The sequence below is a fragment of the Pezoporus occidentalis genome, unplaced genomic scaffold, assembly GCF_034315485.1.
Source record: "Pezoporus occidentalis ecotype Australia unplaced genomic scaffold, CSIRO_AGI_Poc_V1 ctg27, whole genome shotgun sequence".
Classification (NCBI taxonomy): Eukaryota; Metazoa; Chordata; class Aves; order Psittaciformes; family Psittacidae; genus Pezoporus; species Pezoporus occidentalis.
In genome coordinates this window covers 10,087,039-10,105,074 of record NW_026914611.1, presented here as the reverse complement: position 1 = coordinate 10,105,074, position 18,036 = coordinate 10,087,039, and the positions used below count along the sequence as shown (strand labels likewise).

The following is an 18,036-nucleotide window of genomic DNA, read 5'->3' as shown; positions in this document are numbered from 1 at the left end:
CTCTCCTCGGTGCTTTCAAATTCACCAGCAACTATAAGCTGCTGTAGGAATTTTATAGATTGCATAAAACACTGCCACGTTACAGGCCTCTTATTTCAGTGGTGGTTGTTTGGGTTTGTTTTTTTTTCTAGCTTTGCTGCTTTATTTTTATTAGTAACAGAGCAAAGTATATCTAGGTTCCAGAAGTTTTGACTGAACCACTGTGATTTGGAGTTATTTTTCATTAGCTTTCCATGGCTGACTTGTCTTTTGTGTTCACCTATTTTCTTTCTACAAGTACTGTTTGTTTTTCCTTTCTGGTGTTCCCTCAGTTGTTGCTGCCCTCCCTCTAGCATCGTGTTCCTATCTTGGCTTCCTCCTGCAATTTCGTTTCTTCTAGAAAAAAAAATAACTGCCATCTGAAACCTTGTGTTGCTGTGACAGTAGTGTTGCTACACTGCCCACAATAATGCTTTTGCTGGTTTTGACATCGTTTCATTTCAGGGTAACAGCTGATTATTTTTTTAACTTCCAGATTATATTGAACATTTGAAAACTCTCCAGTCATTCAATATTTAGCCTATATACTCTCAGGACATCTTGTCCCCGAGTGCCATATTTCACTGGTTTACATTTATTTTGTATAGGTTAGATAGGGAACCTTGTCTGTGTCCCATATCCAGTAAGATCCTTGCATGGCGGAGAATTTCGGAAACTACAGAAATGAAAATATATATTTGTGCTAATTCTTGCCGATGTCATCTCTTCTATTCTTAGTTGTAAAACCATTTATTTTTCTGTTCTTCCAGAGCTCTTTTGGATATATTTTAATTTCTACAGCTATAGAAAGTGCTCTGCTACAACAGTTCGTAGCTTCATGTTGGCTTTGTGCATTCCTAAAAAGTTCTTATATTACGTGTTCTTTTAGTGTGTAACAATGTTGAAGGTAATTTTTTCTAGAAGTCAAGCTACATTTTTTCTCAGTTGTAAAGATTTGATCATTTTCATCATAAATAATCTGTGGCTTTGTGCCCTTTGACCAACCAGGAGTTTTCACACCTCGAGAAAATGTATTTGTACGCTACAATTTACCCTTTTTCTCTTGATTTAGGCTTTACCTCTGACATTCTGATTGCAAATAGCTCATAGGGTGCACTTTCTGGTCACATCTATGGATGTTCTTCCTAAATTTGGAGGAGCTCACTGGAAGTGTTACGATGTTTCTGAGACCTGGCTTAGTTGCATGTGGACCATACAATGGTTTGCGTTTTGGTTTTCATGCAAGGACCTGTGAATCATTGATTCATCCACAGTGGAAAAACACTTAGCATGAACCCTGGCTCACCCAGGTCTTTTCTTCCAAAACTGCTTGATGTGTGCTTTGCATCTGATTTCCTAGTATGAGTCAGTAAACTTAGTATTGGCATGTACTGGCATAATTTTTATTAGAAGAATTGGTCTGTGTCTCCTACTTATATCACTTTTGTTTTTCTGTGATGAGGCTAATAAACTCCCACTCTTCACACTGGTCTCTTTCAGACACTAACCAAAGCTACGGCTTTTTCACAGAGGTATCTATTGCTAGGGTATCTACTATTAGCTCGGGTTAACATTTACACACACACACACAGCCCCACCCTACAAATTTCAGTCTTTGAACTTGTTCTGTATTCAGCTCAATAGCATTTAAGCACATTTAGAGTGAAGCACATACTTCAGTGATTCTCTGGACTAGAATAAGCTTCTTTCATTACCTCTGTTATGCCTGTGTACTACTGCTTGTATCAGATGTGTAATTCACAAAAGCAGTTGTTTTTTTTTAATTTCAAATCACAGACCCCTTGAAAGCAATCTTTAAAGAGAGCACCTCTAATCAAAAACTGTAAAAATGCCCAGAATCAGAGGTATGTTTTTTTGCAGGATCTCTTGCAAGTATTATCCTGAAAACCAGTCTACACTGATGGAATATGTTGGGCTCTGGCTCTTTTCAGATTGTCTGAAATACTCATGTCTGTAGTGCTGCATAAATGACTACAGTCCAGTCTGCTGTGTTTTGTATTTGCTAGTTAGCACCTGTGCCAAATACTGAACTGTTGCAGAACTTATTGCTAGATAGATACTTAGGCTTTAATTTTAAGGATTAATTTTACTAGAAGTAAAACTAGATTTCAGTTTAAAATAAAAAAAAAAGGGAGAATTTTTCTTTCTTTTTACTAATGATGTTTATTAGAATACAGTAGTAACTGTATGCCACTGGCTGGGCTTAAACCATGACACTGTAGTATATTCATATCTGGTCTTCTTTTCTCTTATTCCCAGCTTTATTCAACCTTATACCAGTGGGACTTCGAGTTGTTGCTATCCAGGGTGTAAAGACTGGGTTGTATATAGCCCTAAATGGAGAAGGCTTCCTCTACACATCAGTAAGTACCTTTCTGAACTCTGTTTAAGAGGCACAGGTGAAGCATAAATCTACACAGGAATGAGATGCGTATTCACTTTTAAGAAGTTCTATAGTGTCTATATGTGTATTACATACAGTACACACCCCTGTTTACCATGTATGTATGCAGCATATCTATAAATGGCATACAGTAGAAATTATTGTGGACTATGCATGAAAGTGTGCGTGTTAGAAGTCCTAAAAAAAACATTCTGTAGAGCTCTTTTTCTGCTAGGCAGGTAGTGTGCAATTCACCAGAAAGATTATTAATATCAATTAAATTCTCAAGAATTTTTAAATCAAGACCTGCAGTTATTTTCTTAGTGACTTCTTAATCAGAATCCAAAAGCTGGTCCAACAGTTACTTTCACTGATAAGAGTTACAAATGTAATTTCTGTCTAAAAAGTCAGTAATAGCCTCACAGTTTATCACCATAATCTTGTAATTGTATGCTTAGTATTATTGTTTTTTATATTTACGATATTAGAAAAGTAAAGAGTTAGGTGAGGGACGATAATGTTTAAGAAAAAATCTTTCCCGTCAGGAAGAAGACTGCTGGATAAAGTGGTGGTTTTAAGATTGTCTAAATGATTTAATGCTAATCACTCAGTATATTGTGAATATGAAAATCCTCAGTTTTGTGTAAATTCAGTGTCTTAACCTTCTTTGAAAGGCAAAAAGACTTTAATATGAACAGGCAGTTCTGTCAGGTATTAATAATGTGGCTTAAAGGATTTTTCATTACTGTATTTTTTATTGCTGTCTATGTTGAATTTATTTACGTAGTGCTTTTTCCATTTTTTATGTCACATAGTTCTTAATTCCCCACAGAGTTACAACACACTGCTTTATTTTCAATGTCCGTTGAAAGGAAATTGGACAGATTAAGCTTCTGATGCCCTGAGGGAAAGTATTCTGTTTCAAATATACAATTGTCTTGGAAAAGCTAATTAAGAGGAAAAATTTGGAACTAATCTTGAATGTCAATGTCAAGAAAAAGAGAAAATTCTTCCTCATAAAATGTCTGCTGGAAGCTCCAGCAGTATGATCTAAAATATTTATTTTTTCTTTTTAAAACCAAAAATTGTCTCACAGGAAAGCATTTAATATTTGCTGTCTGAAGGAAGAAAACTGGAAGAACAAAACCTAGAGTTATTAGAGAAAAAGCATTTCTGACTTCCCAGTTCCATCACTACATGTATACAGTTCATTTCAGTATAAAGTCATGAACAGTACTTTTGCAATGTGTTGGTATATTGCTCAACACTGTTTCTAAAGTGAGTTCTCAGTCATTCAGGAAGAAATACAAATTTCAGAGAATGTGCCTGTTTCCTGATGGATAATTCTGCACAGAGAGGGGCCCTACATGAACAATTTCTGTCAGCCTCTGTGTTCATGTATTATTCTGGAAATGGTTCAAGTCAAATGAATGGTGTCACCTGGGGAAAGGAAAGGAGTAGAAAGTACAAGACGAAATAAGAAGAAATGGCTGGATCCAAACTTTGAATAGATGTGAACCCAGCCCTTAGGGTTCCACTTAAACTTGAGAAGGAACTTCTTCTCAGTGAGGGTGACGGAACACTGGAACAGGCTGCCCAGGGAGGTTGTGGAGTCTCCTTCCCTGGAGACATTCAAAGCCCGCTGGACACATTCCTGTGTAACGTTATCTTGTTCCTGCTCTGGCAGGGGGATTGGACTAGATGATCTTTTGAGGTCCCTTCCAATCTCCAGCATACTGTGATACTGTGATACTGTGTGACATCCTCAGGTCTAACAAGTTATTTTTGTCCTGCTAGTGGGAATCTGAATAGCTTTGTTCCTATGTCTTCTTTTTTGAGCAACACACATTACTTAGGTTGTGATCAGTCTCACAGATATAAATAAAAGATTATGTATAAGGAAAATGTAATCCACATTTAATGTTTTGCAGGATTGCATATTCTTCATTGTAACTAATGGGAAGATTTTTTTGGACTTGGTGACTTCATACATTCCTGTAGTTATTGACAACTTGTTAAGTACTTTGGAATTTTGTTCTGTGAATACTGTCATGTTGTGAATGTATTTCACTCAGACTTTTTGGGAGTGTCTCAATTTGTCACTTTACCTTGTGTGAGGTAAGGAAACAAGTGTTTTTGAAATGTGCTGCTTACTCTTCCTCATGTGGAGAATGAAAGATGAGTGGCCCATTAAGTGACAAAGAGATGTGACACATTAGAAAACTCAGCGGAAACCATTAGTTTTGGGATGTCTACAAAACAATTTTCAACTTACGTTTTTGTCAAGTGCTGTACAACAGTGCTGTAATACAGGTTTGATTGTTTCATATTAGTGTATTGAAAACATGTTTGTCTTAGCAATTGACTCCTTTCAGCTTTTGAAAAGGAGAAGACAAAGCATTAAAGAGAAGTCTGTCTTCACCCTGCGGATCAAGATGAAGACATACTCCACACAGAATATTTTTAATATCATTAAATGTCATTTGTAGAAAAATAGTTTTAACATATCACTTTCTATTACTGTCTTGTTGGTGGATTTTTTTGACTCTTTGTCATGGTTGTATATTTGTTACACCTAAATGCAGAAGTTGTGTATTGCATGTCATGTATGTTTTTCTCTTGGCTATTCAGGGAAGGACAAGAGAAAAAAGTTTTCTAAATTTCATATGCCAACTGTCATCATTGGAAAAAAATAACGCCACATAATGGGAACATTAAAATTTATGTTAAAATGGGAATTGTTAAAATTTACATATATTTAGGTATATTATCAATTTCTTATAAACACTTAAAAAAAGATGCATTTACTATGTAGCATTTATAGTCTAAGTTGAAACCAAAGTTCTGTATAGTACTTTGCAGAATACCTCAGTGTCCCTTTTTCCACTCATAGTGTGTGAAACCCATAGCTTGTGAGAATATCCTACGTGTTGATGCCTCTCTTCAGAGATTGAAGGCCCAGCTCAATTAGTTTTATCACTAGCTTTATTTGTTGTTGACTGATTAAGCAACAGCAATGACAGGAAAGGTATTATGTGTGATCCTGCTTTCTCCATAAGAAGTAGGAGGAAAATGAAGGTACAGTTACAGACCAGTTTTACATTGAGATTATCAAATGCAGCTTTGCATTTTTTTCTTGCTTTATTTAAAAGAAATAATAATCTAATGGTGATTTGTGTCAGTTTGGGAGTCACTTTTTTTTTCTTATTTATTCTGCCATATTTAAGATTTTTTTCAATTAATTTACAGAATGAGAATTAGAAAAAAAGTTCAGAAATATGGCAGTAATTCTTAGAACAGAAATAGAAGGACAGCAAATTGTGTAGGAAAGTCAGTCTCAAGAGCTTTTCATACCTATTTTGCCTGCTGCAGCAGCTGAGACTTGTATTCTGTCCTTTGGGGATTAATCGAGTCAAGGCCCCTAACACAAACCATCAAAGCCTTGACAAATAAAGGAGAAACAAAATCTTTGGAGTTCAATAACAGCTTTGCAGAATTCCTGAGAGAAAATACTTTTCAAAAATCCTAACCTTATTTTTCAATGCATTTAAAGTAATTATTGTAATACTGTGATTTATTATTTTCCATTATATAAAATATGAGACAAGAGCCTTTTCATGTTTTATTCCTTGTACTTTCAAGGGTTAGCTCACTTAAAGACATTAAGCTCACCTTTTTTGATGTTTTAGTTTATTGCATCCAATGCATTTGTTTCTCTGTGTGTATGAGTACCTATACTTACACATATATGTCCATATAAATATCTCCATATATATCCATTCATAATTAGGAAATATTTATTTAGTGACAGCTTCCCAATTCTAGGTGTACATTAGTGAGTAATGATAATTATAAAAATGATTTTAAATTTATTTTAGATGTATTAATGAAGTGTCAATAAATCAGTATTTATGACTGAGTTCATCACTGTGAAAGCTAGTTGGAGAAGCTAAATTTTTGCACAAAGAACCGTCTCAGTTAGTAGGAAGATTTTTGGCATATTAGTTATGGACTTTGTATGTTTAAGTCCAAAAATATGCCTTACTCCTACCTCACCCTTGGAAAGGGTAGGCAAAATAGGTTTTCATTTCCAGGGTGGGACCTGTCAAAATCAAAAGGAGTTGAACTGGCTCCATGCACTGAAAAAAATGAGCACAGCCGCAGGGATTCTTCATTGGGAACAAGTATTGCCTGCAGCAGGAAGATGGCAGTGTAGTACGTGGCTTTTGCTTTTGATGCTAATTTTGGTCAACTCACTTTGCAGAAGGTTCATTAGTTCAACTTTCATGGGGGTTGCAGCTTCTTATTTTGCTTCTAGTATTTTCTGCTACCATAACAGGATGAACTCAGAGGTAAAGCTTATGTGTTAGTCCATTTTATGTTTGGTTTTTTCCTAAAGTGAAAATATGAAAATCTTCTTGGATTATATCAATTAATTTATCTTGAGAATTACTTGATGTATCTGGGAAGATTTGTCAGTTGTTTTTTTTTCATCCTAGGAGCAGTTTAGTAGGATGTTAATAATATTTGGTGGCTGCCAGAGTAGGGGAAAATGGAAAAACTAAAAGGTAGAAATGAAGAAGTTCCGAAGTCTAAAACATCTTTACCTTCTTGTGCTTTCTTCTTTATGTTTCATATTTGACTATTTCTTCTATCAGTTTTCACTGAGACCTGAGATGCGCATGAAAACAGAAAGGAAAGAGTACACCTGTGATATTGTCAGCAGCAGATACTAAGTCATAGCAATCCACCACATGGTTTCTTAGCAAGGCTGATGAACTACAGAAATGCTCTAAAAGATTACTGAGCCTGCAGAGCCAGGTCTGAGCTGCCTGGTCACCTCTGCCAGCGTGGTGCCTTGCAGGGGTTGTGCACTGCAGGTCTAGAGCTGCACTTCTGGGTATGGGGCAGTTGGAATCTTGCTGAGAGGGTGTAGAGAGTAATGGAGAGACATGGCTGCATTTCCAGGAGGTCTTACCAACTTTGTAAAAGGTATTTTGATTTAGGGATGGCACACTACTAGCTTCATAAAATAATCTGCTTGTAAGATGGGGCTTGTGTTTGACCTGCCATGGTACACGGTGTTAAGGATGTTCTAAGGGTGTTGGTTGGGTAGTGTTTTGGTGGCAGTAAGGTGTCAGTCTTTGTCATAGCCTTCATGAATGAGAGAAAACATCAGTATCTGTTACTGGGAAGTGTATTTGTTACATTCCTCTGGCGACTCTCACCTGAAAGAAAAGCCTTTGAGGCTTTTCCTGACATTTCAGCAGCTTCCCAGTGCTAGTGTTTACACCACTTCTTTAAACCCACATAATAGACCTGTCTGAGGAGAATAAAATTCAGCCTTAAGGAAGAAGATAGGAGCACAGACAGTACAGCCTGCAGAAGAGTGGGAGCTGAAGTAATCAGTATTTCTAGTATCTAAATCAAAGTCAAATGAAAAATGTTTCTGGTAGCTTTTCACAGAGCCTCTTTGTGCTTTGGAGTAGCAACACTTAGCATATGCAGTGCTTCAAAGGTTCAGAGGTGCATAAAAACTTATAATAAACAGAACAGAAGGAAGTTTAATCTAGGCAAAACCAAAGAGGAAATGTGGTGGATAAAAATTCATATTTTTTTCCAAGGATAATCAAAAAGAGGTTAATGTTACATCGAGGCAGCTTTTTTTTTTTTTTTTTTGATGTCACAGTATAATAGCAGTTGACTTAGGTTTTGGCAGAGATTGTTCCCCATCTTGCAAGGTACTGTATAAATAGTTAAGAATGTATCTGTTTAGAGAGACATTGACAAATACAATCTTGCTGTATGATTTTAAAGAGGTAGGCTTTTTTTTTTAACCTGGCTAGTCAGCAGCGTACTGAATAATAGAATAGGGTGAATCTTGTTGCTCTTGAGGTGTCTGTGGTTTTGTGAATGTGAGCACATCAGAGTGGAGTGGCTCCTTTTAATAATATTGTGATCAATAGGAAACATGATTTCCTTTCTTATGTCAAATCTATGCTTTGTCATTGCCCGTGTCGTGGAGCTATCCTGGCACTTTGGAGAGAGGAAAGTGGGTGAGTTTAATTATTTAAAAATCACAGCTTCTGATAAAGACTTTTGAAAACTAGTTATGTTACCAGTGGCATTTTTAAGAGTGTAAACATGTGGACCTTATGCAAGCTTCATCAGGTAATTTTAAGAGCTTACAACTAAAGTGCTTTGTTATGTATGAATACCTTCTTTGCATAGCCTGTTACCTTTTACCCAATTTGGTATTGGTTGGAAGGTCACCTATATGTGCTTCATATAATGAAAGTTTGAGATGGGACTAAATAGCACATTTCTGGGCTGTGTTCCTCTGTAAGTTGGGCTGCTTTGCTAAAAGTGAAAGTTCAGTGTGTTCCAGAAGTAGTTGAAATACACTGACAGGGAGGAAGAAAACATCTGCATGACTTATGCTTATTTATATCTGTGTTTGGAGATAGATAATTTGTCTCGCAAGTTGCCTGCCAAAAATAAATTGCTAATGTTTTTAGTTATTCTCTGGTGGCACTTAAGGAACAACTGATAACATAGCCCTGCTGTATTGTGCAAAATAGTGCCAGATGTCCCCGCTACAAAGTAAAGTGAAAAGGGGCATAAAATACATACTAAGTCCATGACTTTTTTTCAGTGGGTTAGGTTTTCAGTACGTTTTTTGGTTGAATGTTTTTTTTTTTCCCCATACAAGATAAGGGAAACAGGAGGCATGCACAGACACATGAGACTTTGATAGAGCAGGCTAGGAGAGAAATGAGAAGGAAAGAGGTGAATGGAATGAGGCTGACATGAGGAGACTGCGATAAGCAGGGATTTAAGAAAGTGGAAAAATAGCACAGTTGAGCAGACCAGGATTGTGGAAAACCCTGTGATGATATCATTGTAGAAATGTTCATGATCATTGAGTCTGCTGCTTACATTTGTTACTACCTTTCTGAGTCTCACAAGCAGAAATAGCTACTATTTGAACTACAATTCATAAACAATATTAGTTAAAGAAATATTCTACTTTGAATATATAAAAATAATTAGTACTATAAAGATGCAGTATTTCAGTGTAGCTTCTTCATCTCTGGCAGCTGTTTCACCCTTCTGCCATTTAAACACTATACTGGGGATAATAACAGAAGTTGACTCAAAACTTGCAGTGTTGTTTCTTGCCACTTAAACCAAATGTGTGCCTTCTTTGTTCATTAATATCCACAGTATCCTTGACAGGACTTGGTCAGATTTTTTTATAAGAAACAGTTCCATATTTGCTTAAAAAAAATTGTTTTCCTTTCCCACATTTATCTCGCACATGCAAAAAATCTCTTGATATATGTGTTCTCTTTCCCTGAGATTGCAGAAATGTGCCCAAATGCATCAAGGTTAAAAAGCTGCTCATCCAAACTTCTTGTGAAAGCATGGAAGATCACAGAATCAGCAGCTGCAGTTAGATATTTTTCAACTGATAATTGTATAACAAGGAATAGTAACTGTAGGTAGGTATGCTAAAATGAGGTATCCTAATCTCGTGCTTCAGGAAGTAAGATGATTGCCACAGGGATCAAGAGAAGTGCTTTCCTCTGTATACAGCATCTCTTACTGTAGATGCACTAAAGGAGGTTTGCCTCCAAACTACTGTGCAATGGTCACAGCCAAAGGCTGAGCACAGGCTTGGTGGACCATCAGCTTAATCTAGTCTGTCAAATTAATTGCTTCTGGCAATTTTGTCTCTCATGGTAACCTCTCTGTATTTTTGGTCAATGTTTTTTTTTTTTCTGTATAAGTACAACTACCCTTTTCTGGATGTTTTGTTATTCTCAGTTTTGTTGTTCTTGGACATTTGGGGCTGTCGATAATCCTAAATGTTGAATGCTGTCTCACTCTATTGTCTTCCAATGCCCTTCTTGTCTTCTGTTATTTTAGTTCCCTACTCATTGCCACAGCACAAGCAAAAGAATCATGTTTGGAATTTCTCGTTTTCTATTCATTACTATTTAATCTTACTCATTTATTGTATTAAGTATGAAAAGTAACTACTAAAGATTTTAAGTATTTCAATATCTAGGCAATTATCAAAAACATGTTTCCCAAACAAAACCCTACTACTTCTTTCTGTTATTGATTAATGAATATTGAAAATACTGAAGACAATTATAGATGGGATTTATGGTAAGTTTAAATCCTTTTCATAATCGGTTGTTGTGATGTGAAGAAGATTGCTTTTCTGCTTCTTGAAGATTTTTAGGTAAGAAACAAAAATTAACCCTGTGTGGAGTACAGCAACAATTAGACACGTGGTGCTTTCTGTGCCTGCTGTAGCTGCATACTTAATGCATCTTCTGTTATTCAGGGCTATTTCTAGAAGATATATGGCTAGATACCAAGATAGATGAACAGAAATGAACTATAAGCTCTTCAGTATAAAGTCTTTTTTAAAAGAAAAAAAAGGAAATCTGATGGGCTGAAGAATGGCTTTAGTCAGCCAAAAATGTGCTTTCATTATTCAAGAAAAGTTCAGCATTATCATGCAGAAATGAAATATTCAAATGCATATTTTTTTTAAATTTCTTTGAAACTTTTAAGTGACTGGATCTGAATATTCCGTTTGTATCCCATCATATTAAAATAAAAAAGGAAAATGTTGTATTTACTCATGTAATTAAAAAAATTATGCAGGCATCCTATAACTTCAGGGAGCTTCGTAAGACACCCTACAAATCCTACAGTAACTGATGTGGGCTCAAGTATGTGAGTATTAATTTATCATTGCATCTTTGCAACAATTCTGTATAATGTGTAGGCCTTAAGATTGAGCTGCAAAAGAAGGACAGTATGTTTAACATGTTATTGTAGTATGCAACCCTACAGAGTAAGGCTTTGTATAAAATACATTTCAATAAATAACAGATATTGAAAGAAGCAATACCAATCTTCACCACTGTTGTAAAACAAAAGCATTATTTGCAATGCAGCAGCCATAGATGTCTTCTGTATTAGTTTTATATAGATATTAAGAACTGATTTACACATAATATCCGTAATGGTTTTGGAACAAAAAGGTTTCATATTATTATTCATTATTTTTTTGTCTTGTTTTACCTTGCTATTATACACATTTATTTTCTTGTTGCAGCATATTCATTTTTTCACTTGAATAGCCTCCTGGGTTCAGTAGAGCAGTCATAGCAGTAGCTTAAACCACGACAAATAGGCAAGTGCATAGCTAAGATTAGTGAATGATGGTCAGTGATAAAATTATATGCCCTTTAATCTTCCCATATGCCAAGTACCCCTGTGGAAAAAATTGGAATAATTCAGTTTCTTCCTTCTTGGTGAGGCAGCTTTAGCCGTGGGCTGTGTCCTGCATGGAAACTTGACCATCTGGGCAGACCCATAGAAATGCTGATTCTGCATGTCCTGACTAATGACCCCTTACCCTTCTTGATTTTTGGCAGAGCCTGTTAGGAGCTTCCCTAAGGTGTTCATGGCCCCCTGTCTTATGTGTGTGTGCTGGGGAGGCACAGGGGACAGGGGCTGCTTCCACCAGCTTTCCCCTGTTGTATTTTCTGTGGTGAGGGACTAGATACAGCATGTGTCTTTTGCAGAGCTGCGACAGTGTTGGTGAGTATGTCCACGTAAATGACTGGGATTGTCTCTTGAGCTTTCTTGTTTCCATGTGACTAAATCTCTGTGAAATGAAAACTTGAGACCACTTTTTCTACCCTCTTTAGCTAAATCTGTAGTTAACTATTTGCTGATTAGAATTCACTTACAACTTAAATGAATGTGTTAGGACTAATTTCCAAAACTTGCTAGGAAAGCAAGCATGCAGTAATTTCTTATGCGTAGTTGTCGCAAGCATCAAGTCTTCATCTCCCTCTTGGTTTATCATGTCAGATTCCTCAATCCTCCACTTTTTTCTGCTGGCAGTGTTCCTTAACAGTGATCCCTGGTGTATTTCCATGGATAGTCCATGAGCATATGTACCCATTTAGACAAGTATTACAGACCTTACAACCTACTGTTGACATTTTTCTTTGCAGAGGGTGACTCTTTCCTGCCTGCCCTTCTTTCCCTCGTTTGGGACACTATTCAGTCACCAGAGGCAGTTTTAGGTGGAGGGAGGCAGGAAAAATGTATGAGGTTCATGGCTTGTTACTTGACCAAGCACTAGCGTAGCATCAGAACAACGCCTAGCAATGGTGGGGCCTTTTCTGCCCATAACTAGTGTATCACATGAAACTTAAATAAAAGTTCTAGTTTCATATTTGTGAAATACTGCTTCTGAATGTCTCAGACGTGTTAGCCTAATTCTGATGCTAATTACAATCTCTGATCTCATAGGTAACAGGGTTGTGATGACTGAACACTTTCAAAAATCCCCCTTGCAAGGGTTAAACTGGCAAGGTTTATTGTGCAACATTTATTCCACATACTCTATTCACTGTCAAATGAGAGGGTCTCTTGACTGATTCCTGTTGACTTGACAAGGATTCTTGTCTTTTAGCAGATTACAAATACAGCCTTGGGGAGATACTGTCTTTCCCCGAGGAAAGCAATCATAAATCTGTAGAAAATCAGCAGCCAAACTTGAATCCTGCACTAAAAGCGTTGGAGTAGGAGTGAGTAAGCAACTCACCCCACTGTGTTTGAATTCAGTTGTGGCTGTTCTCTACATTCTGTTCTCCTGATATATTTGTTACTAAACATTTTGTAATAAAAAGTGACATGGTGCCACTACCTGGCAAAACACGAAACCTTGGACTTCATACGCAGGATCTGCAGGAAAACCCTGTGCTTTGAGTAAGTGAAACAAAAATGTGAGGACTTACTTCCTTCTGTGCACCTGTGGGTTTCTTTTTCCAGTAGCACATCACATTGCAGATAGCTTTGTCTTATTAACAGGTGATACAATTTTTTAGCATTGCTGGACATTTACATTATATTAATTAATCTTTTGTGTGATTGCAGCTGAAAAGCTGAAAACAAAGTGTTTCAGCATGAAAATTAAATATCAGTACTTTGCAGCTCCACAGATGGACTCAGCTGAAGACCTAGAATTTTTCACAAAAGAGATGTGATTGCCTAATTCACCACGGAATTGTTTACTTATTGCAGAATTGCCTAACGGCTGGTGAATTTTAAAAAGATATGGAAAGGGATTTACACCACAGGCACAAAACAAAATAGAGCCAACATTTCAAAAGCATGATATGTTCTCATTTTCATGTTCCTCTTGGCCAACATCTGACTTCCATGTTGTGACTGATGCCCCTTAAGCAGTTATACCCTGTCACATTGCCATTTAGGCTACAGGCCAAAACTGAGCAAAGTCCCGATCATCAGGAAAGAGGATAATGTTACAAAAAGATGTACTTCTAGAAGTAGCTTAGAAGATGTTGGGGATATGTAGAAGTATAAGCTTGTTTTTTGAATCTATTTGCCAAGTATTGTTACTGTTTCTCCCACCAGAGTTTTACATTATTGTTTGAGTGTAGCTTTATTTAAAAGAAAACACAAAACTAAGGGTTTAATGTTTATAAAATTTTAATTGCCTGTGTTTAACCACATTCCACAATCCTTGTTGGTATTTTTTTTCTTGATCCTGTGTTTGGATGTTCCCTGCTAAGGGAAGAGCAAGGGACATGTTACTGTGATAATGTGAGTCAGACAAAAAAGTAAAGTATAATTAATCACAAATCATCTGGAAGCACTATTATTGATGAGACATGAACTGAAAAATGTATTCTCTCAGAACTCGGTCACAGTTGTAATTTCATACTTTCACAAGAATTGCTTTTCTTTTTATAATGGCATAGAATAATTTTTAGGTTTGGTAGGAATTTTTCCATTCATTCCAGTGGAATCTGGAGCTATTGGGCTATGTTTCAGTAGGTACCAGGAGGATGTGGATAAGTGTAAGCATCATTCTCATTCAGCTTCTTCTTGAGCAAAATGTGGCAGGGAGAATCCCTTTGTTTAATTTCAGCATCTGAATGCTGTTACTAAAAAGTACGTTTGATTTCAGCCTGCATACCTTGTGCTTCCCCTCACCCCCCACTATGTTTTCTGCACAACTTCTTTTAAGGCTTATGGTAAGATAGCAGGAGGCAGCATTTAATATTCTTTTTCAACACTTACATTTGCGAGGGGGACTGAGTTGAGTTTACTATTTTCCTCTTGACATTTGAAGATCAGGAATGTGCCCTTGTCTCTTCATTTTTGAGTATCAATTGGCACCAGCAGAGGAGATGAAGGAATCAGCCTTTCAGGCATTGGAAGTGACAACTTCAGAAGCGTCAGCTGAAGCAATTCTGTCACCCATTTATCATCCATTTGAGCACTAAAGGTGGCTGAAGAATAGCTTTTGAAAACAGAATAAGAGGTAAAATTGATATTTCCTTGTAATAGTTACAGAAATTTCACTGCATCTTTGACAGCTGACAGCATCCTACCTTGTGCTATCCTACTCAAAACTGTGAAAGCCACTTCCCTTCAATTCACATCATTAGAGGAGAAGGTAGATCAGGTGATTTTTGATTTTCAAAAATTATTGTATGGAGGTGACTGGTCTATAGATGGTGTGTGAGGAATAGTCAGATAGTGTCTAAACTACTGTGTCCAGCTCACAGCTTTGGATGCACAGATATGGCACTGAGAAAGAAGGAGGCAGAAGAAAGGATTAGGATTAGATGATTGACATGTAGGTCATTGTAGGTTCACCTCAAACTCTGCCAATCATCTGAATAGTCTCACTAGTAAAGTTTGCCTGAAACTACTCAAGGTAAAAATAGCCTGACTTGAAACTGTTGGAATTACCCTGATAAGAAATCCTGGGGCACTGGCCGTATCAGATGCAGGCATTGTGCAGAGTTCACACAAAATGTCCTTTTATTCTGTGAGATCACAGATTTTGTTAGCTGTGAAGAGGCTTGTTCAGTCTCATTCATCTGTAGGTACACCAAACTCAGAAATATAGCATGGAGTTCTGCAGTCCTGGTCTTAAAAATAAACGCACTCTAACCTTGTTATCCTCATGACTTCAGTAGACATATTTTTGTGTGAGTGGTAGAAGTTTCTTGGACAGATTTGTGGAATGAAACATTAGTCATAGAAATGTGAAGAAGATGATGGATTGTCTCACTGACTTTTCAGTGAAGTCCATGAGGGTAACCGTTAACTTATGACATTACTGAATAAAAGAATATTGAATAACAGTTGTGGTACTATAGCTGTTCACGACACCAGTTCCTGAATGTTAATGAGAGCAGAGGAAAGTTAATTGTGCTCAAAACATCACCTGAGTAAGTAAAAGAAGTGGGGTTTTAAAACATCTCATTGGACTTAATACAAGGTAAAATGAAAGATATTACTTATCCTAACAAATATTGTCTGTTGTCTACATTAATGGAATTAAACCAGAGTATTGCAAAATTAGCAGTAAGTATTAGAAAATCTTGTTGCTTGTTTAATGGTTTGCAGGGCAAAAAAGTAAAAATGACAGCTTGTGAAAACTGAAATATTAAATAACTAATTAATTAAAAAATAAAAATGTTTCAAAAAAAAAGCTTTGAAATTATCCAGGTAAAAATTTCCAGAAATAATTACTCAACAAAAATTTCAGTATCTAAAATTGTGTTCTTGTTTAGGCTTTGGAAGAATGCTGAAATCTGTCTGGAATTTTTAGTCAAAACTCTAGAAAATAATGAGAAAGTAACAACATGAATAACAACTTTTTTAATAATGCTCCTGTTGCTTATAAGTGTGAAGGGGTGTGTTAGTATACACAAATAAAAGTAGTGTAAATTATAGATAAAGATGTAATTTAATCACAGACATTAAAGTAAAAAAAACAACAACAACAAACCAAAACCAAACCCCCCAAAACTATCTTGAGAATGAACCTATTCTTTGTTAACACAACCTGAATAATCCAAATTATTATCCATTTTTAGAAGAAGTGAACCTGTGTATTTTGCAGATTCAGAGTGTTTCTTTCATTGATAATCAAATCTGGAAGCGTTGCATTCAAAGGTATGTAAAGGTAACTTTATAACAAATCAAAGATAATTGTTTTGCCTTCTTAGCTATTACCATCTGTTGGTAATTTCTAATCAGACTGGGTGGTATTTTTGTAGAAGAAAAGGACTTCAGAAATTCAGTAAATGCGTTTGTGTGCATGTGATAGTTTTTATCTCAAAGATTAAACAGTATTTTTTCTTCACATTGTTCCATTTGGTAAAGCAACAAATGTTGAAAAATGCCCACATCTATTTTGTCTCCTTTTTGTCACATCCTATTTGTTAAAGTAGGGCTGTACTCTTTTCCGTTATCTGTGGATAGGAGGAGGAATTTTATTTGGCAGTTCATGGCCTGCTGCTTTTTCCGAAGGTTTCCAACTCAGTTCCTCTCACTGGTAAACAGCATGGGGTTCTGTAGCCCATGCTTCGGATTGTTAGTAGTATCTTTCTGTTAATGTCAAATTGCTGTCACTCTGTGATTGGAGTGACCTGGAAAGCAAGCTCTGCTGGATAAGCCCTTATTAAGGTGACACATTGTTATTTTATTCTGAAGTAAATAACTGCTTCCAACTGTATAAGAATAAAAATCAGCTGTATACATAAAAAGACTAATTTGTTTGTTCTGTAGCATGAATAGGTAAAACAAGTAAACATAAAAACACGCAAATGTTTTCATTAACTTATTTGCCTTTACCATGTACATTCTAAACATCAGCGTTGGAACACTGGCAGGAAGGCAGGTTTTTCTAGGACAGGTTGTTAAAATTCTACTCTTATGCTAATAAAAGAATACACCAAGGATTTCTCACACATCTCAGCAGTTTCATACTTTTGGGTAGTCTCTGTGAGAGGGGAACTCTGCTGCTTCCTTGAGAAAAGCTTTGTGAAACCAGAGCATAAGCATTCCCAACAAATACCCATAATATGGTGACGGGAACATTTTATTTTGTGAACAGGAAACTGTTGGGGACCCCAAAGAACTTGACATGCAGGAATAAAGGTAGCTTTGTAGCTCCCATATGTGCCGTGCGAGAATTCCAGTCAGCTTTCTTGTCTTCCTTTAGTTAAAAAAAAAAAAAGTAAAAATTAAAATTTAGGAAGCTCTTCAACTGACAAGAGTTTAATTGACCATGGTAACAGAAGTAAATGTCAAGTGTTAAGTATATAGCAAAGACTTGAATTTTGTGAACATGCAGCGGTAGAAGCTGATCTGCACAGAGCCCCTAGTTCTTTCTCTGGACTGTTTTTAAACCAGGCTCTGACAGGGTTAGAAAGCAGGTACCTGAAATTCTCATTGTTTTCTTGAATATGAAAGTCATAATAAATTCACCATTAGTGCCATAGCATGTGGTTTGAATGTAGTCACAAAGTCTTCTGTCACCTGGAAAACCTCTAGTAAAATGATTGATATAAAGTCAAATTTTTTCAGATAACTTTATGGTAGAATGAATTTAACAAAACTTTTAACTTATTTTTGCAGCAGGCCTGTTTGTAGATTGCAGTATGGAATATCCTAATTTCTGCCACTAAACTGTGAAAAAAATCACATCGCTCGTCCACATGCTATCTCCAGAAATGTCTCTT

General features: G+C 36.4%; 1 protein-coding gene across 8 annotated transcripts in view; it reads left to right on the top strand.

Moving 5' to 3' along the window:
• FGF14 (fibroblast growth factor 14) overlaps positions 1–18,036 on the top strand; it is a 399,242-nt gene that overhangs the window by 300,774 nt on the left and 80,432 nt on the right. For all 8 annotated transcript variants that reach the window (XM_062624693.1, XM_062624691.1, XM_062624699.1 and 5 more), the window contains one exon: positions 2,299–2,402. In XM_062624693.1, coding sequence (XP_062480677.1) covers positions 2,299–2,402 — 104 coding nt within the window. The remainder of the gene's footprint in view (positions 1–2,298; positions 2,403–18,036) is intronic.